This window comes from Pan paniscus, chromosome 23, assembly GCF_029289425.2.
Source record: "Pan paniscus chromosome 23, NHGRI_mPanPan1-v2.0_pri, whole genome shotgun sequence".
In the NCBI taxonomy this organism is placed as follows: domain Eukaryota; kingdom Metazoa; phylum Chordata; class Mammalia; order Primates; family Hominidae; genus Pan; species Pan paniscus.
In genome coordinates, this window is record NC_085927.1 from 37,989,027 (window position 1) to 38,005,181 (window position 16,155).

Consider the following 16,155-nt stretch of genomic DNA (forward strand, 5'->3'; position numbering starts at 1 on the left):
CAGCACCACCCCGAGTCAAGCACCCAGCTTCACCCTGGGGTTGGCCGCACAGCTTCATCGGGGCCACAGCTGCTGATGACAATGGCAGTAGTGGCCAGTGTCTGCCGGCACGACCTCCCATCATCCCGGGAAGGGGCAGCGCCAGTGGGGCGCAGATGCCTGCCATCACAGATGGAAACAGCAGGTAAATGGCACTTGTTTCCTCCAGGTGTGGAGATGCTTGTATCTGGGACCCCCTGCCATTTCTCAGGACACCCTCCTGCTCCTAGCTGGGAGATCCAGCATCCTCATGAATGCGGGGCCCAAGGCCACCAACTGTTCCACCTGCTGTTGCCCCAGCCCTACACCCACAGCTCACCCAGCAGGGACTGGAGTGTGCTGCTGCACTGCTGGAGCCGGTCGCCCGGGTCAGAGGTTGGGAAGAAGACAGCTGCTGGCAGGCCACTGGTTGGGGGGTCCAGCCGGAAGCCCACAGCGGTGAGGAGGGCCTGCCAGCCAGGGATGCCGCCCACTTTGTTCTCCACACTCTGCTGGGACGTGTACATGGCGTTGCGCTGCCCATTCTGGATGCGCTGCAGGGACTTCTCCACCTGAGGGGGAATTGGGGGTGAGTCAGAGACCCAGGCCAGCCCTGGTTTCCATCCGCATGGCTTTGAGGGTACACAAAGCCCCAGGGTGAAGCAAGGCTGACTGCTGCAACCCCACATAGCCCACGTGGCCAGGCCTGAGGATGTGACACTGGGGCACTGACTAGGCATCTTGCAAGGGAGGGCACAGAAGGGAAGGATTTTACCATCAGAGCCCTCGAGGGCTGGTACAACAGAAGGATTCTGTCCCTCCCCTAAACCAACCCCTTCCATACTCTCCACAGACAGTAAAGCAATGTGTCTGAACACACAGGTCAGGGGCCTGCCTCAACCATGTAATGGCTCCTGCCCACTAGGATAAACCCTCAGGCCCTTCAGGAACCCCCTCACTGCCCACAGCCCAGCCCCATCATGGGGTCCTGGCTGGCAATGCCCTTCTTCCCCATTCTTCCCACTCAGCCTTGGTCCCTCCGCACTGGCTTCTGGAGCCTATACCTCCCTCCACCGGGAAGTGCCCTCATGTCATCCAGGGCCTGAACAGGTGCCTGGCACTTCTACGCTGAAGTCACCCAAGTCACTGCTGCATGAACTACATGAGTGAGTGTTTTAACAGTAGTACAGGGCCTCAAGGCTAAGTGGCGGCAGCTGAGAGGCATGGTGGCTCACGCCTGTAATCCTAACACTTTGGGAGGCCAAGACGGGCAGATCACTTGAGTCCAGGAGTTCAAGACAAGCCAGAGCAACATAGTGAGACCCCAGCTCTACACCCCACCCCCTAAAAACACACCAAAAAACAGTAGTGCAAACAGCTTTCATCAGGCCTCCCTGGGCCTCTCTCTAGTGGAAACCCCTGTCCACTCTGGGATGTTGGGTGCCCTATGAGGCACATGTGCCCTCACCGGAGGGGCATGAGTGGTCCAAGATGTCACCTGAGGTTTTTTTTTTTTACAGTAAACACTGGGATGCCGGAGCTCAGGCATCCCAGACAGGAGGAAGTGTGTACTCACACCAGCCAGGAGGAAACAAGCCTGCCTGGGAGGACAGACGATCAGCCCTGGCTGTCCCTCAGGAGCGGGGGTCCTCCAAGGCACACTGCCCACTGGGTCAAGGAGTGTCCAGGAGGAGTTAGAAGGTAGGGGCTGGGGAACTTGACCCATGGCCCCCACACCCACCCCAGAAGATAATACCAAGGAAAAAGAGGAAACCCTTAAGTGGGCCTGAGGGGCCTCAAGGCCATGTAGGGGCAGCTGAGAGGCCTGGCCTGGGAGGAGGTGACTAATGGGTAGAGAAGGCAGTTCCATTTCCCCAAAAAAGCAGTGTGTAGTGGCAGCAAGGACGGAGGGACTTTGGGGGTGACGGGACCCGAGAACTGAAAGGCTCCAGACAGTTTCCAGATACAGGGTAACAGTGGAGAGGGCCTCCCAGCACCCTGGGTGTTGGTCTCCTCGAGCCAACTGGGGGCACGCTGGGGGCTTGCTGGTCACAGTGTTCACATACTGATTACTTTCAGGCCTGAGGAGACCCTAAGCTTCAGAAATATGTGTGACTCTATCCTCAGAAGTGCATGTAGAGCTACCATGCCCAGGTGCCAGGGTTCTAGAGGGCCCTGTTCAGGCCCAACCCACGGGCAAGAAGTTTGCACGGCCCAGGAGACATGCTCACTCCCAGGCCTGCATCGACGCTGCCCCCGGTCCTCCATCTTAACCATGGATGGAGCTAGGCTGTGCAGCAACCAGCCTGCAAGGAGGCCCTGGGGTCCGTGGCAGATTTGGAAGGAGCTTGGCTGTGGCATAACTGTTCACCCACGCTGCATGGGCCCCAGGCTGGCACTGGGCTAGGAAGATGTGGGGTGGGCCAGGGCTGGTCTTTCTGGCACAGCACTCTAAATGATTTGAAATGGCCTTCCAGGTTGTTCCCGAGGTAGAAGGATGAAACAAGTTTGATGTCACTGCTTCTTGACTCAGTTGATAACTTTTACACATGTAGCTGTGGGCCCTCCATTTGTGCTCTCACCTAGGCTCCACAGATGTTGGGGCAGGCTGATCAAGGGCATGATCAGACTTGGACTCATTAGGGGCAGACTGGTATCATCTGGTGGTAAAATAGGACTCTGCGCCAAGTACTCACATTTTCTCAAATCCTCACGATAACCTTGAACTGTTCAACTTTTATCACCCTTTCCAGATGAGAACACTGAGGCTCGGAGAGCCAAAGTGACTTGCCCAAAGCCACATGGCCTGGAAGCTGCTAGGTTGTGGGTCACTGTCGTCGGCTACCCTTCCCCCAGGGTCCCGGCGAGTACTGCTGCAGCCACCTGTATGGCACCACACACCATGCCCACCCCTCAGGCCAGTGGGCTCATCCCGGGGACGTCTGCAGAAGCACCCTGGGGATACTGCCCACTTTGTGCATCACGCTTTGCTGGGACATGGGTCTCCCAGCAGGCTTATCCCGGAGACGTCTGTGGAAGCCGGTCAGTACCATCCTGGACACGGCCCCAATCACGGTGTCCTCTCCAACTGCTCACATCCCCGTGTAGGGAAACCCTTGCCTTCCCCTTCTCTCACAGTACTGCCAGCCTTCATTGAGTGCAGGGTGCCCGACCCCCTTACCAGGTGCAGCAGCACTCGCAGGGCGTCCCGCGCACGCTCCGGGTGCTGCAGGATCTCTGTGAGGGCCTGGCCGATGAGTGATGAGGGGCTGTTCAGCTTAACGTCACTCCCGATGAGCATGAACCCTGCAGAAAGCAAAGGAGGGCACCTCAGCAGGGCAGCTGGAGACCCCCAGCCCCACCCCGGCTTCTAGGGCTCACTTACGCCTCGAGGTTAACCCAGCAGAAAGAGCAGGGCCTGGCAGGGGAGCAGCTCACAGGCTGGCCTGGGGCATCTGACTCACTGGATGGTGATGTGGCACCCTTTTGTCCCCTTCCTTTTAAGAATCAATATTGTTTAGCTGTTCAGGTTAGTGGGGCCTGCTATTTTGCAGAAAGGAGCCGAGGGAAGTGCAGTAGGAAAACCTGCCTTGTTTTCTCTGAAATTCATCTTTGTCTATCCTTAGGCCTTTAGGGGGGAACACGCCAGGGGAGGGGAGGTGTGCTCATCTCCTCCTTGCCATGGGGGCCATGGGGAGGCGGGGAGCGGCTACTCCTCCAGTTCTAAACCAGCAAACCAAGTTCGGCTGGGAAAGACCAACTGGGCTGAGGAGCACCGCATCCCACCGTTCCTTTCCACACTCCCTTCCGAAACAGGGCCTGGGGAAGCAGGTTCTCAAGCCCACAGGCAACTTTAGGACCAACCTGCCCCCAAATCATGTAGGGAAAGGGTTTTCTAAGATAATGAGCTGTTTTTAAAGGTAACAAGAGAGCATCACTAAAAATGGTTTCATCCAGAACAAAGTTGTGACTTATCTATCAACAAAACTAAACAAACAAAGATCCTTTTCAAAATGCCATGCCCATAAGCACACTGGGCAGACCTGCAGAGACAGGAAAGGGGCCAGGTCCCCACAAGCCCTGCAGTAGGTTTTGTGGGATGCTGTGGGGCCCAAAGCCCCTTCTGACTGCCAGGAGCAGGTTGCATAGGACTTGTGTGATGAGGACAATAATGGAAACCACAGGGGTCACCTCTACTTTCTGCGTCTCCTAAGAGCAGGAGGAGAAGCAGGTGAGCAGCCCTCCGTGCCTGCTTGTGCATGCTTCGCCTGGCAGAACCAAGGGACGGCCGTGAGGTGACTAGGCAGGGCAGGGTATATGCCTGTTGGACCAACTAAATGCTTCTTTTCAGCCATATGAAGAAACAGGAACAATTCTATTTTGTTTTTTGAATAGCTCTGTGAAAAATACTACAGTTGTGTTTGTAAAGTAAGCAAAATGTTTTCATCTTTCAACAGCATGACCCATCTGCCTGGCACCAGCACCTGGGGCTGCCAGGCAGCCACCCCTGCAGCTGTGTTGACAGGGCCTGGCAGAGGGACTGACCCACCTTTGGAAAATGACACCAGCAATATCAGGATGTGTCAACTGGATTTATGTTAAGAAAATAGGATTTTTGGTGTTCCTCTGTTTCCCAAAGTTTGAGACACTTTCAGACACTCTGCTTTGCGGTTGTGGCCGATGTTACCCATGGGTGGGACTTTTGCTTTGCTCTAGATTTTTGTAACACCCTGGGGAGTTTCAGGGGCCAATGCTGAGAGAAGACCACAGGCTGACACATCATGAGGTATGTTGGTAAAACAGCCCTGGCTGGCCGAGAGGCCACTGAGGGAACAGGCCCAGGGTTTGGTTTGTACTCTGTGAGTCTTGGCCTGGCAGGGTCTCCTGCACAGCAGAGTCCTCTGAGTGGGACCCCAGGGGAAGCAGGTTGTTGCCTGGAGCTGAGAGGCAGCTCTGTATTCAGGAGGGGTGCCTGCCTTCCCATCTCCCCTGTGACCAGATGTCACAGAAACATTCTCTCTTTACTCCCTAGACCCTCTGGGCAGGTCCACTAAGAGTATGTATTCTAGAACATGCAGGGCTTGAAGCTTCACAAGATATTCAGTGCACTCCTTACAGATCCTGTCAAATGTGGACCGGGTGGTGTCATCGCACCACCATCATCCCCTTGTTACCCCTGAGAACACAGCTTCAGAGAGGGTAAGTAACCTATCTCAGGCCACACAGCCAGGACATGGAGTAGATCCATCCTAAGTCTTTCTACCACACACTCCTTTCTACAGTCATGGGTTAAATGAGGGTGCCATGGAATGGGTCATCCAGTGTACACTGACATCAGGAGGAGATTCACATTCATACACTCACGGCAAATGGTTCTGTTGCTCCCTGGTCCAAAGATGATCTTAATAGTAGGAAAAACTCATTTGGCAGAAGCAAGACTCAGCACACAGGCTCCCTCCCTGAGTCTTCTGTGGCTGGCCTTGCCCTGCCCTCCACTCCCCAACCCCACTGGCAGAATAAAGTCAGGGGGCTGTGAGGACTGAGCCCCAGGCCTTGACAGGCACCCGCAGCCGGCCGAACTCCCACCTGCCCAGTTGGAGGGGTGCGAGAAGGCCTTGCTGCTCTGCACCACCTTCATGGCCTCCCCCAGGGCAGCGCTGGCTTTCAGGCCGTTCAGCAGGGATGAGTAGAAGGCATGGATGAACATCTTAGAAGCAGCCACTGGCACAGGCCACAGAGACACGAGGACACACTGAGCGCCGGCAGCCAGGAAGGCCCTTGTCAGCGCGATGACCCCGTCGGCTGTGACTTTGCTGTTGGACTCCTGGGAGGAGCCAAGCACCACCAGCTTCACAGGCAGCTGCAGGTCCAGGACGTCGGCGGCAGTAAGCAGCAGCTCCTGCAGGGGCGGGCAGTCCGAGATGCTCTCCCCATCACTGGCATCGTCTTGCACCCGCAAGGACTCAGGGATCGTGTAGGGGTGGCCGAAGGAGCTCTTGCTGCTGGCAGGGTTGCCGTCCATGCTGGGCGTGAGGACCAAGGCCGACAGCTTCCAGGAGATGTGGGTGGCAAAGTGGACGCATTCAGCCTGGGTCAGGGCACTCATGACCCTCTCCTTGGTGGCCACACTGCCCACTAGGGGCTGGCAGCCCAGCAGCTCGGACACCATGTAGGCCTCTTCCTCGGCCGATGGCATGGGCCCCCACAGCCACCTGTCCATCACGGCCGATGGTAGCTTGGGGTTGCCGATGACAGCCGCCATGGATGTGGAGCTGGAGTATGTGGGCGGGTTCTTCCGTAAGTGAGACTAGGAGGGGAGGGGACAAAGCAGACCACCCGTCAGACAGAACAGCCAGGCTGCCCGGCAGTGGTCGGCCGAGCACAGGGACGGCCAGCTCTCTGCTGGTTGAGCTTGAATCCACCTGTTTCCCCAGTCACCACATTCACTCTTATTTTTCAACATCTTTTTGACACAGGTGCCTAACTTACTGAGAATCATGCCTGCTGTGATGAGCCCTTGGAAACCATCAGGACTGGATGGTAGGGGTCCTGAGAGGATTGGGGGAGGAGGCCTTGATATGACAGAGTGGACAGAGGCTGTGGAACCCAGGACGGCCAGCCTGCTCCACAATCCTCATCCCCACAGACCTTCATGTGTGGCTCCTAAATAAGAGGAAACCCACTCCTGATAAGTCAGGGGCTTTGAAAAGTGATTTTGTTTAAATGGTGCAAACAAGCAAGCCAATCTTGGGGAGACAGGGCTAAACTAAGTCCTTTCAGAAGCTCTACATACTGACAAGATTCTAGTTCCCTTCCACCTTATATGCTGCAAAGTAAAAAGTATCACTGAATGAGAAAATCAGCATAAAGAAGCCCAATAATGTCTGCCTGAGTTTCCCCTATGATGACTTTTGGTACTTTTTGGGAAACATTAAGTATGAAGTTATTTCAAAATAATTTTTTGGTGCCTCTGCTTGGTGATGCCTTAAACTCTGGGTAAGAGAAACACCAGGTGCCTGTCAGGAGATGGTCTTTTCCAGGTTTCTGGTTAAGCTACAAACAGCTAGCTGGCTGTTGTCATCAAAATAAAAGCTTTCTGAAGGTGGAGGCATCTGATACCCAGAGTGCTGCTATCAGCCGGCACGGTGGGCCGCTGGGTGGCAGGAGCGTCGAGAAGGCCAGCTCGCTTCCTATCCGGGATTCAGAATCAGCTATGGAAACTTGAGAGACCTAGAGAAAATAACTTCTTTCACTTTGAACTGATTCTTTGCTTCATAAGAAAAGTATTATCCAGCCACAAAAATGGTCAAAATTCAGATCTACAAAAACCTGTCAGGCAGAAACTGACCCCACTTAGGCCACGCCAATGAGCAAGTCATCAAAGCAGCCAAGATAGGTCCTGTGGGGGCCACCCATGCACAGGGCCCAGCCTCGGTTCCTAACCCCGCCTATGCTTTCCGCCACCATAAGGAGGCCCATCTGGGTAAGACCTGTCCCGCCCGCCGTGGGGTATTAGGGCAGATGGGGTCTGAGGGCTCTGAGAGCAGCTGGCAGCTCAAGGACATCCGGAGTTGGAGGATGGAGCAATGCAGGCCCTTGTGGTAAAGACAGTCCTGCAGCTGCGCAGGCAGGGATGCTGCAAGTGGAGTGCCAGGCGGGTGCGGAGCCCTGTGGGACTGTGGAGGGGTCAGAGGGAAGCCAGGATTTTGGGGTCTCTGAGAGTTTGGAGAAGGGGAAGAAGATTAAAGCTTGTTTCAAAAGTTTCTAATCAGGTGGGCAGGGCCAAGGGTGGCTGTGGGGTGAGACCCATGACTCAGGGTAGCCCACTGTTACTCTCTTGATTTTTGGGCGTTTTTTTCCAAATTGATTATTCTTGCTGAATGAGACCTGAGTCCTTGACTGTCCCCTTAAAGCCACCTGACTTGTTTTCAGTTCCACTGGCCTGTCGGGCTGTTTTCCACTCAACTCCACTCTTGCTTGTCTGCCCTCCCTGCCTGGGGCCCAGCCAGCAGTCAGCTCAAGGGCCAGATGAATTGGGTGGCTGTGCTCTGCCCACTGGGCATCGTGTGGATGGTGGGTGACCAGCCCCCTCAGGTGCTCAGCCAGGCCTCAAGCCTCGCTGTGTACCTCAGAGCAGCTCAGTACCCTGATGTCACAGCAAAGAAACTTAGACATGACACAAACTGTGGCTTCCCAAGGCAGCAAAGAATGGCCAGGGGTCATGAGGGCCGTGCCCCGCTTTTGGACAGACCTACTCTAAAGTCACGCTACCTGCGTGCAAATCATAAAATCAACACTTTTGAGGAGATCACAGCTATGCCTTAGTAACACAGCCCAGTCTGACCAGATAGACGGTGCCTCGTGACCCGAAAACAAGCCCCCGGCCCCCCACCGTGTGTGAGCCTTACCTTGGACTGCACGCTGAGGGAGCGGATGGAAGGGACAGCAAGGAGGCCAAAGCGCTCATAGAGGTACTCGTTGGAGGAGCTTCCCTTCAGGAGGGCGAAAGGAATGAGGTAGAGCTCCCCCTCCAGAACCAGGATGAGCTGCCGGTGCCGGCCCACGGGGCCGCTGGAGTGCATCAGGCCCTATGGAGCAAGCACGGAGAGGCTGACATGGGTGGCCCAGCAGGCAGGGGTTTCAGGCACCAGGACAACCCTGAGCCCTAGCCTGGATGACACAAGCACAAGCAGGTGAGGCCTGCGGGTGTGTGGGGCGCCATGGGGTGTGGGGCGCCATGGGGCATGGGCCGAGTTGCAGCCCTGCAGGAGCGGCACCAACTGGCATGCTCGCTTGTGGACTGGCAAGGGCTGGCCTGGCAGCATCCATCTGCCTCACAGTCCTGAGAAGGTTAGAGGACAGTTTCTTGAAGTTCACAAGAACCTGAAGTGGGTTGGAGACCGGTCTGTACCGCACAGGCACCCTGAGAAGGGGTGGGAATGGCCCCTCTCAAAACAAGATCTGTTTTCCATTTCAATGGACAAGAGGCTAGAAAATCACAGTGAGGACGGGAGGTCTGGGGGCTGGCATGACAGCCCCTGTAGAAGGGGATGGGCTGGGTTCTAGGACCTTCCGTGACCTCCTCTGAGAAAGAGTGGCCCCTTGGCTCTGGGCTTGGGAGGTGCCATCCCCACTTGTTCCCTCTGGGGATGTCAGGGGACCCAATGCATGGATGACTCCCATCCCTCTTGAAAGGCCGAGCATGAGGACTCGAGGCAGGGTGCGCACAGGGCCACAGCGGACACAGCCTCATTCCTGTTCATTGCAGAACAAGGCTAAGGGTGCGGGCATCTTAATGAGAGCAGCAGGCAACAATCCTGGAAGCTGGGTCCACACAGACTGAGGTGAACAAAGAGGTGGCGTGGAAGCTGCTGCTGCAGCCCAGAGCCTGCCAAGAAGGTCCCAGGTCCACAGGGCCTGTGCAACACTGGGTGCCAGGGGCGGGGCTGGCCTGCCCCCCAACCCCATCTGCTGAGGAGTGGCTGACAAGCGGACACCCACCAGGGTGCCACTCGCTTGTGCCTGGGGAAGCAAATGTGCTCGCTTGACCCGTCTGATGTGCTGCCGTGGGCACTTGACTGAGAGTGGCAGGGCACTAGGCTAACCCAAAGTGACACATGCCTGGCGGGATGTTCAGTCTCTGTAAACCCATATGGTTTTTTTTTTCTTTCTTTTAAAAAAAATTTCTAGCTCCATCTAGCGAAAGCAGAAATAAAAATTATTAGGCCAATTTGTTTTTTATTTGTTTGCTGTAAGAGCTACAGCATGGGCCAGGCACCGGTGGCTCACACCTGTAATCCCAGCACTTTGGGAGCCCAAGGCGGGAGGATTATCTGAGGTCAGGAGTGCAACATGGTGAAACTGCATCTCTACTAAAAATCCAAAATAACTGGGTGTGGTGGCATGCACCTGTAGTCCCAACTACTCAGGAGGCTGAGGCAGGAGAATCGCTTGAACCCAGGAGGTGAAGATTGTAGTGGGCCAAGATTATACCAGTGTACTCCAGCCTGGGGGACAGAGCGAGGCTCTGTCTCAAAAACAACAACAAAAAAAGAGCTACAGTATTTCCCAAGAGGAGGTAAATTAATCACTGTTCAATTGTGCAACCTAGGCAGGAAGAAGTAGGGGTGTGTCACAGTGACCCCGACACTGTCTATGGATGAGCTCTGGGTTAGCACAGGGAGGAGAAAGAGTTGTAGGCACCTGGGCCCCATGGCCTGCCATGGGCCACACCTGAGCTCCCTGGCCGGCTCCATAGGTAAAGGTGGCTCAGGGGGCTGCTCTGGAGGGCAGTGCCACCACACCATGGAGGTGTGCCAGTGAACCTCGAACCAGCCGCAGTGGCACAGCTGATGCTGCCCTGACCCTGCTGACAGGGTCAGCAGCTGTGACAGTGATGACCACCTGCTGCTCAGTGGGAACTGTGCTGCCTGAGAATGGGTAGTGTGGGGCTTGAGCCACCTGCCATGTGCAAAACTGGACCCACCTCCACTGTTCCAGAGTCGCAGGGCTTTGCTGTGACAAGATGCCAGCCCCAGCCCCAGCCCCAGCCCCAGGCCTGCAGGTCCTCCCTGGGCTCCTGCTGCCTAAGCCCAAACCACAGTAAGTTTCTGTCAGATATCATCCCACAGGCTACTGCCTTCACCAGGACACACGCCACTCATAGACAAGTCCCTGGTCATGACAGCACCTAACTGTGTGAACCGGAGGGAAGCTTGGCAAGCTGAAAAATGGAGAAGTGAGGCTGGAATCCACGCAGAGCAAACATTCACTGGCAGCCCATCTTCGTAGAACTCTGCTAACTCTGCCCACAAAACCTCATCTGCGGCACAAGCCTAATGATCAGAGAATGCATGTCCTTGAAGGCAGCTTGTCTGTCTGCTCCAACACTCCACCAGGGGTGGGGGGTATCTCCTGTGGCCCTATTGTCAGAAGTCTCCCAAGCTGGGCCTCGACTTTCCCATCAGCCACTGAGTGGTGTCCGTCATGTGCCTACTGGGGACCGTAGGGAAGTCAGATAAATTTAGGATATGGTCCTTGCTTGCAGACTTATGATGATGTACTTAGAAAACTAAAATGCACACAAGAGGCCACTGCTGAGTGAAACTCAGTATTGTCAAATGTAACACCTTTATGGCAGCATGGCAGCCCCAGAACGGGGAAAGCCTACCCAGGCTGACGCTGGGCCCACCCAGGAGGGTCCTTGAGGGTTGGGGAAGGCCTGGGCAGATGCTGTTGCCAGGTGAGCACAAGGCTAAAGAGGGACATGGGAGCCAGACTGTGGGGGCGCTGAAGATCAGGCAAGAAAGTGTGGTTCTTGTTGGCTGTCAGGACCCGCCATGCCTTCTCAAGCTGAGCCCTGCAAAGCATTGAGAGGCAGCCTGTCTGCCTGCGGGAGAGGGGGCTGTACCCAAGAGTAATTCAGACCAGGGCATGCCCACCAAGAGAAGAGACAAGGAGACTTGCTGGGACTCAGTGAGAGTGACCTTAGCAGGTGAGGAGAAGTCTGAAGTCCAGGCTGGGAGATAGGGAGGCTGTTCTCTGAACCTCATATCCCAATTTGGAGGTCTGGGTCCTCCCTGCATCATGCCTAGGAGCTGGTACCAAGCTTGGCTCATGCATACAACCCTGGGTGAAGGTCCCCAAATGGGACCCCTGTCCAAACTCTGTGAAATGAGGCAGGTGACAGTCGCAGCTGTTCTCTGAAATGTGTGGGCTTGTGGGGAGACAGGTAGAACAGCAGGCTGACAGCTGCCGTTCAAAGGGGGAAACTGATTGGACATGTTAGAGATAATGCCCAGGAAACTTGTCAGCTCTGACTCTGGTGTATGTGTGCTGTCCTTGCACTGAAAGATTAGTTATAATCCAACGTGAACTTGAAAAGGGGAAAGCAAGCGATATCTCTATTCAGCTTACATATCATCAGTCAGACTACAAAGGAGAGACATTCAAGGAAACACTATTCAGCACCTGGGCCTGTCAGCCTCAGAAAGGGTGTCTGCTGGCCTCTTAAGGCTTAGGGTTGAACAATAAAGTGGCTCACGCACCAGCCTTACAGCAGCAACTACCAGAGTCTCCAACAGATTCCATCAAAGACTCAGATGTTCTGACCTCTGCAGTTTCTAGTAATGGGATTTCTGAAAGCAGAAGATGACAGGGCCAGGTGCACTAGAATCTGTCTCTTCCCCAGGGGTGCCGCCCTGCGCTCTCACCAAGGGGCTGTGACCCTGACTGTGGCAATGTGAGTCCAGGCAGCAAATGATGCTTGAAAACTTACGGTGTTCCAGGCCAGGTGAGGGAAAAGGGGAAAGACACAGTGCTGGGCAGGCAGGCCACCATGCACAGCACTGTGGGGCTGCCCTGGGGCACGGTGATGACAGGGGTTCTGTGAAGGTGCAGTCTTTGTACAAGGAGAGGGTTGTTCCTTCTGACAGGGTGGGCAGTGAGTGCACTGGAGGTGGCTTTGTGCAGCTGTTGTCAGTTTACTGCCTCTCAGGTCCTGAAGCCCTTGTCACTATCCACTCTAAGATAGGCTGCATTCCTTCGGCTGTTTCTCCCACGATATGCAGGGTGCTGAGCTGTGTCAGTGGAGTGCACTAAGGGGCACTGAGGAGGCAGGAGCCCTCCTGCTGGCCTGGGTCAGTGGTGGGTGAGGACATCCAGAGGGGCCTGCCCAGCCACGGGCCCAGAGCGCTGTCCCGTTGCCACCTTGCAGTCTCGTCCTGGTGATAATCTTCCCTCACTCCCAAGGCCTCCTGCCTCTGCAGGTCCCTGGACTCCCTGGCACCTATCACCGCTGGAAGCTGATGGCTGCTCTCCTGCCCACACTCAGGGGGCTAGCGCTTGCCAGCAACTCCAGACTGGCTCTGGCCTGGCCAAACAGTGGACATACCTCTGTGTCCTGTGGGCTGAATCACACCTCCTCCCATGTTCATTCTTTACTAGGTACACTCCCTCAGCCCTAGAGAACCACACAGCTTCCCTATATCTTACAGTTACTTGCCTATCATGGGTAATAGTTCTCAATACTAAACGTCCCTGGTTAGCTTACGGTGTGGTTTCTGTCTCCAGATGGACCCAGAGGATGAAAAGCCGTGTCCAGTGGCCCAGGAAGGGATGCTGCATGCTGGGGAAAGAATAGGGGGTCTGAGGGGAGGCCCTGTCACGGAGTCTGGGTCAGCCTGCCAAGTCAGGGTGCTCCCAGCATCTGGAATTGCTAGATGGGAGGCGAGGGGTGAAAAACCAGTAGGGTTGGGGGTAGGAGCTCTGTACACTCCAACAAGACACTAACCTCTCTGCACCTTGGTTTCCAAACCCACAGGACAGCGCTAACATCCATTCCTCACAGGCCTATGAGGCCAAGGTAGCTGCACAGTGGGTAAAGCATCTAGCCCCATGCCTGGCACTGGTGTGCACTCCAGACATATTGGTCAAATGCGAATTTACAACTGTCTTCAGTGCTTGGAATAAAGTGATACTGCCCCTATTATTTATACTATTCTTTTCTCCTGGCCCATAATCATTTTTCCGGTATTACTCATTCCCTTTCTCTCTGGCGTTTACAAACATTCATGTGGCTAAAAGAGACAAATGGCTTCTCTGGAACATCCAGCTCCGAATTTTAACCCAGAGACTATGAGAGACAGAGGTCGTCACATCCCCCTCACCTCATCTTCACGTCACCATCGCTATCCTCCACACCTACTTACTGAGTCACCACCAAGCAGTTACCCTGAAATCCAGTTTCCAAGCCCAGAGTTCTCCCAGGCAACCCCCAGTGGATCCCGAATGTGTCTTTGGGTGGTGAATTCTGATTGGATTGCCATTTCGGTCAGCGGCACCTTCTGCATATGCCCTGGTTGAGTACAGGTCGAGCTCTTCAGAAAGCACTCATAGCAAATGTTATGTTGATCATGTCCTAATCTGGAGTTTAAGAAAGATGCGCTCCTTGCGTATCGCCAAGGTTAGAGGATCTGCAGGTGACCTCCGCGGGGCACCGGGGAGTTTCTTTTTTACTGGCAGACACGGCAGGCCTCTCAGGGGTTCACAGTATCACAGGCCAGAGGAATGAAAATCTCTGATCACCATGGGGGAGGGAAAGAAAATGCCTGGGTCCATGAGCTTTCAGACTGATTAGACTTGGGATGAAATGGACTTTACTGTCTACAATAAGGATTCCAGAGGCAAAGGGCTTCAGGGTATCCAGATACCCCAGAACTGTGTATAGGGCTTCACATTTTTTCCTGACTGATATTTTTGATGGAATAAATTTATCAAACAGAACTGTTTAAGGTAGAGGAACCCTTTCTGTGATGCTGCTGGGAAATCCTGTCATCATGGGTGGATACATACAGTTTTGGCAAAGATCACACACCTCCTGGAAATCACCCTCAACCATAACTGAGATACTGTATTTCAGCCAGAAATGGAAAAGCGAACATTCAACCCATTCAACTGTATGCTTTGGCCAAACAACCGCCCACTGGTTTGCCTGAAGAACCTAAGAAGGTATTGGAGAAACGTGACCAATGGCCAGCAAGAGCCAGAAGGGCCTGCCTGAAACCCAGGGTCCAACTTCAGCCAAATCAGCTTGAAGGGACTGTTCAAGCTACAGGAGCCTCTGTGCAGTGGGCAGGGTTGGAGGGGCAGAGGGGAGCCTCTCTCTCTATCTTGGCTGACCTGGTGAAAATGATCCCTCCACCCCTAGTGGCAGAAGACCCTGACCTGCCTGGAACCTGCCAGGGTAAGGCTAAGATGTCTGCTTGTTGAACACCAGCTAGAATAGAGCCAGCACGCAGATGACACTCATGTAACAGCAGCCATCCAGGTGAGAATGCCACTTACCACGTGAGATCTTGCTGGTTATCCTGGGTGCTGCCACCACTGGTTTTAGTCATACAGACAGTTTGCAAGTAATTGCCTCCATTTTTCCTCCTCCTAATCAGTTGTGAAAATGCTTCTTGTCCTTGGGTGATGTCTGTCCTCATTTGAATATCACTACAGATGTCTCAATCAGAAATCAATTAGACAGCCTGGTGGTGGGGCTGCCAGTCTCAAAGGCCTCATCCTCTACCTCATACTGGAATCTAGGTCTGATTGTTTCTAAGGACAAAAATTCCCTGGCTATACCCAAGCCTCCCAATCTATTTAGAAAACAGGCAGCCACGTGGTCAGTCTCATTCCTGTTGCATCTGTTCTAGGAGAGGCTGACTTATCCTGCTACCTGATTTTGCAAGGGGTATTTTACAAAACACAAGGGAGTCCTTTCCCCCAGGGCAGTGATTACAGTCATGACCCAACCAAGGCCAAGCCACTCTCATGGCCGAGCCCTCGGCAGAGCTAGACCCCTGCTTTCACTCTTAGATGAGAAGTCTTAGGTGAAATCCCTGAGCTCCAGTGCTTGGAAAGCAGTTCAACAGCCTAACAGACATAAACAAGTTTTGAATAAGTTTCTAGGATTTTAAACAGGTGACTCCACACTTCATGAATCACAAGCTGAGGTGAATGAGATGTACTTTTCTTTCTGATCAAAGTCATTTGCTCTTGCTACCTGTCCTAGAACCTTGGTTTTTAAATTTAAATATAGGAAACAGGGAATTTAAATAAAGGGAAATAAAAGTAAGGATAACAGAGACTCTATAACTAGAGCAAGTCTAAACTCCAAGGATCCTGAAAGATCCCCAAATCTGGACCTTTGAAGAGTAACTTGACCAAACGTAAGGTATTCCTTAAATCTGGTTCCTTGATTATAGCAGCTGCTGGCTCTGGACGAAGGGCCCAACTGAAAACTGAGGGGTGATTTGGGATCTGAGTGGACGAGTGGCTTTGCCTACAGCAGCCCTGCAGAGCCCTGCCACAAGTTTGCTGCTGAGGGAGGGACGCTGGAGAGAACTCGGAGGCAGCCTTGTGCCTTGGGGTGGTGGGGACAGGACTGGCCCAGATCAGTCCAGGACAAGAAGCAGGGAAGTCCAGGTCAGAGACATGGGTTACTATCCTTCACTCTAATTTGATTAAAAACTAATACCACAGACACAAACAGGTGCCAGTAGTCCCTTTCATGCTAAACACTTGCAACTTTTCTTTAGTGACATTTTCTCCTTTGGGGACTACACAGGATCTGACTTAATGTTTGATGAT

At 53.9% G+C, this 16,155-nt stretch overlaps 1 protein-coding gene and 1 long non-coding RNA gene across 5 annotated transcripts in view; one reads left to right on the forward strand and one right to left on the reverse strand.

The window, feature by feature from the left end:
• Positions 1-16,155, reverse strand: part of TTC28 (tetratricopeptide repeat domain 28) — a 704,109-nt gene that overhangs the window by 14,857 nt on the left and 673,097 nt on the right. For all 4 annotated transcript variants that reach the window (XM_034949042.3, XM_034949043.4, XM_057301024.2 and 1 more), the window contains 4 exons: positions 8,427-8,606; positions 5,605-6,325; positions 3,200-3,324; positions 359-590 (listed from right to left, as the gene is read on the reverse strand). In XM_034949042.3, coding sequence (XP_034804933.2) covers positions 359-590; positions 3,200-3,324; positions 5,605-6,325; positions 8,427-8,606 — 1,258 coding nt within the window. The remainder of the gene's footprint in view (positions 1-358; positions 591-3,199; positions 3,325-5,604; positions 6,326-8,426; positions 8,607-16,155) is intronic.
• LOC134730139 (uncharacterized) lies at positions 640-7,125 on the forward strand. Its single transcript, XR_010111810.1, has 3 exons — positions 640-3,060; positions 4,476-5,903; positions 6,495-7,125. It is a non-coding gene; the product is annotated as an uncharacterized LOC134730139 (long non-coding RNA).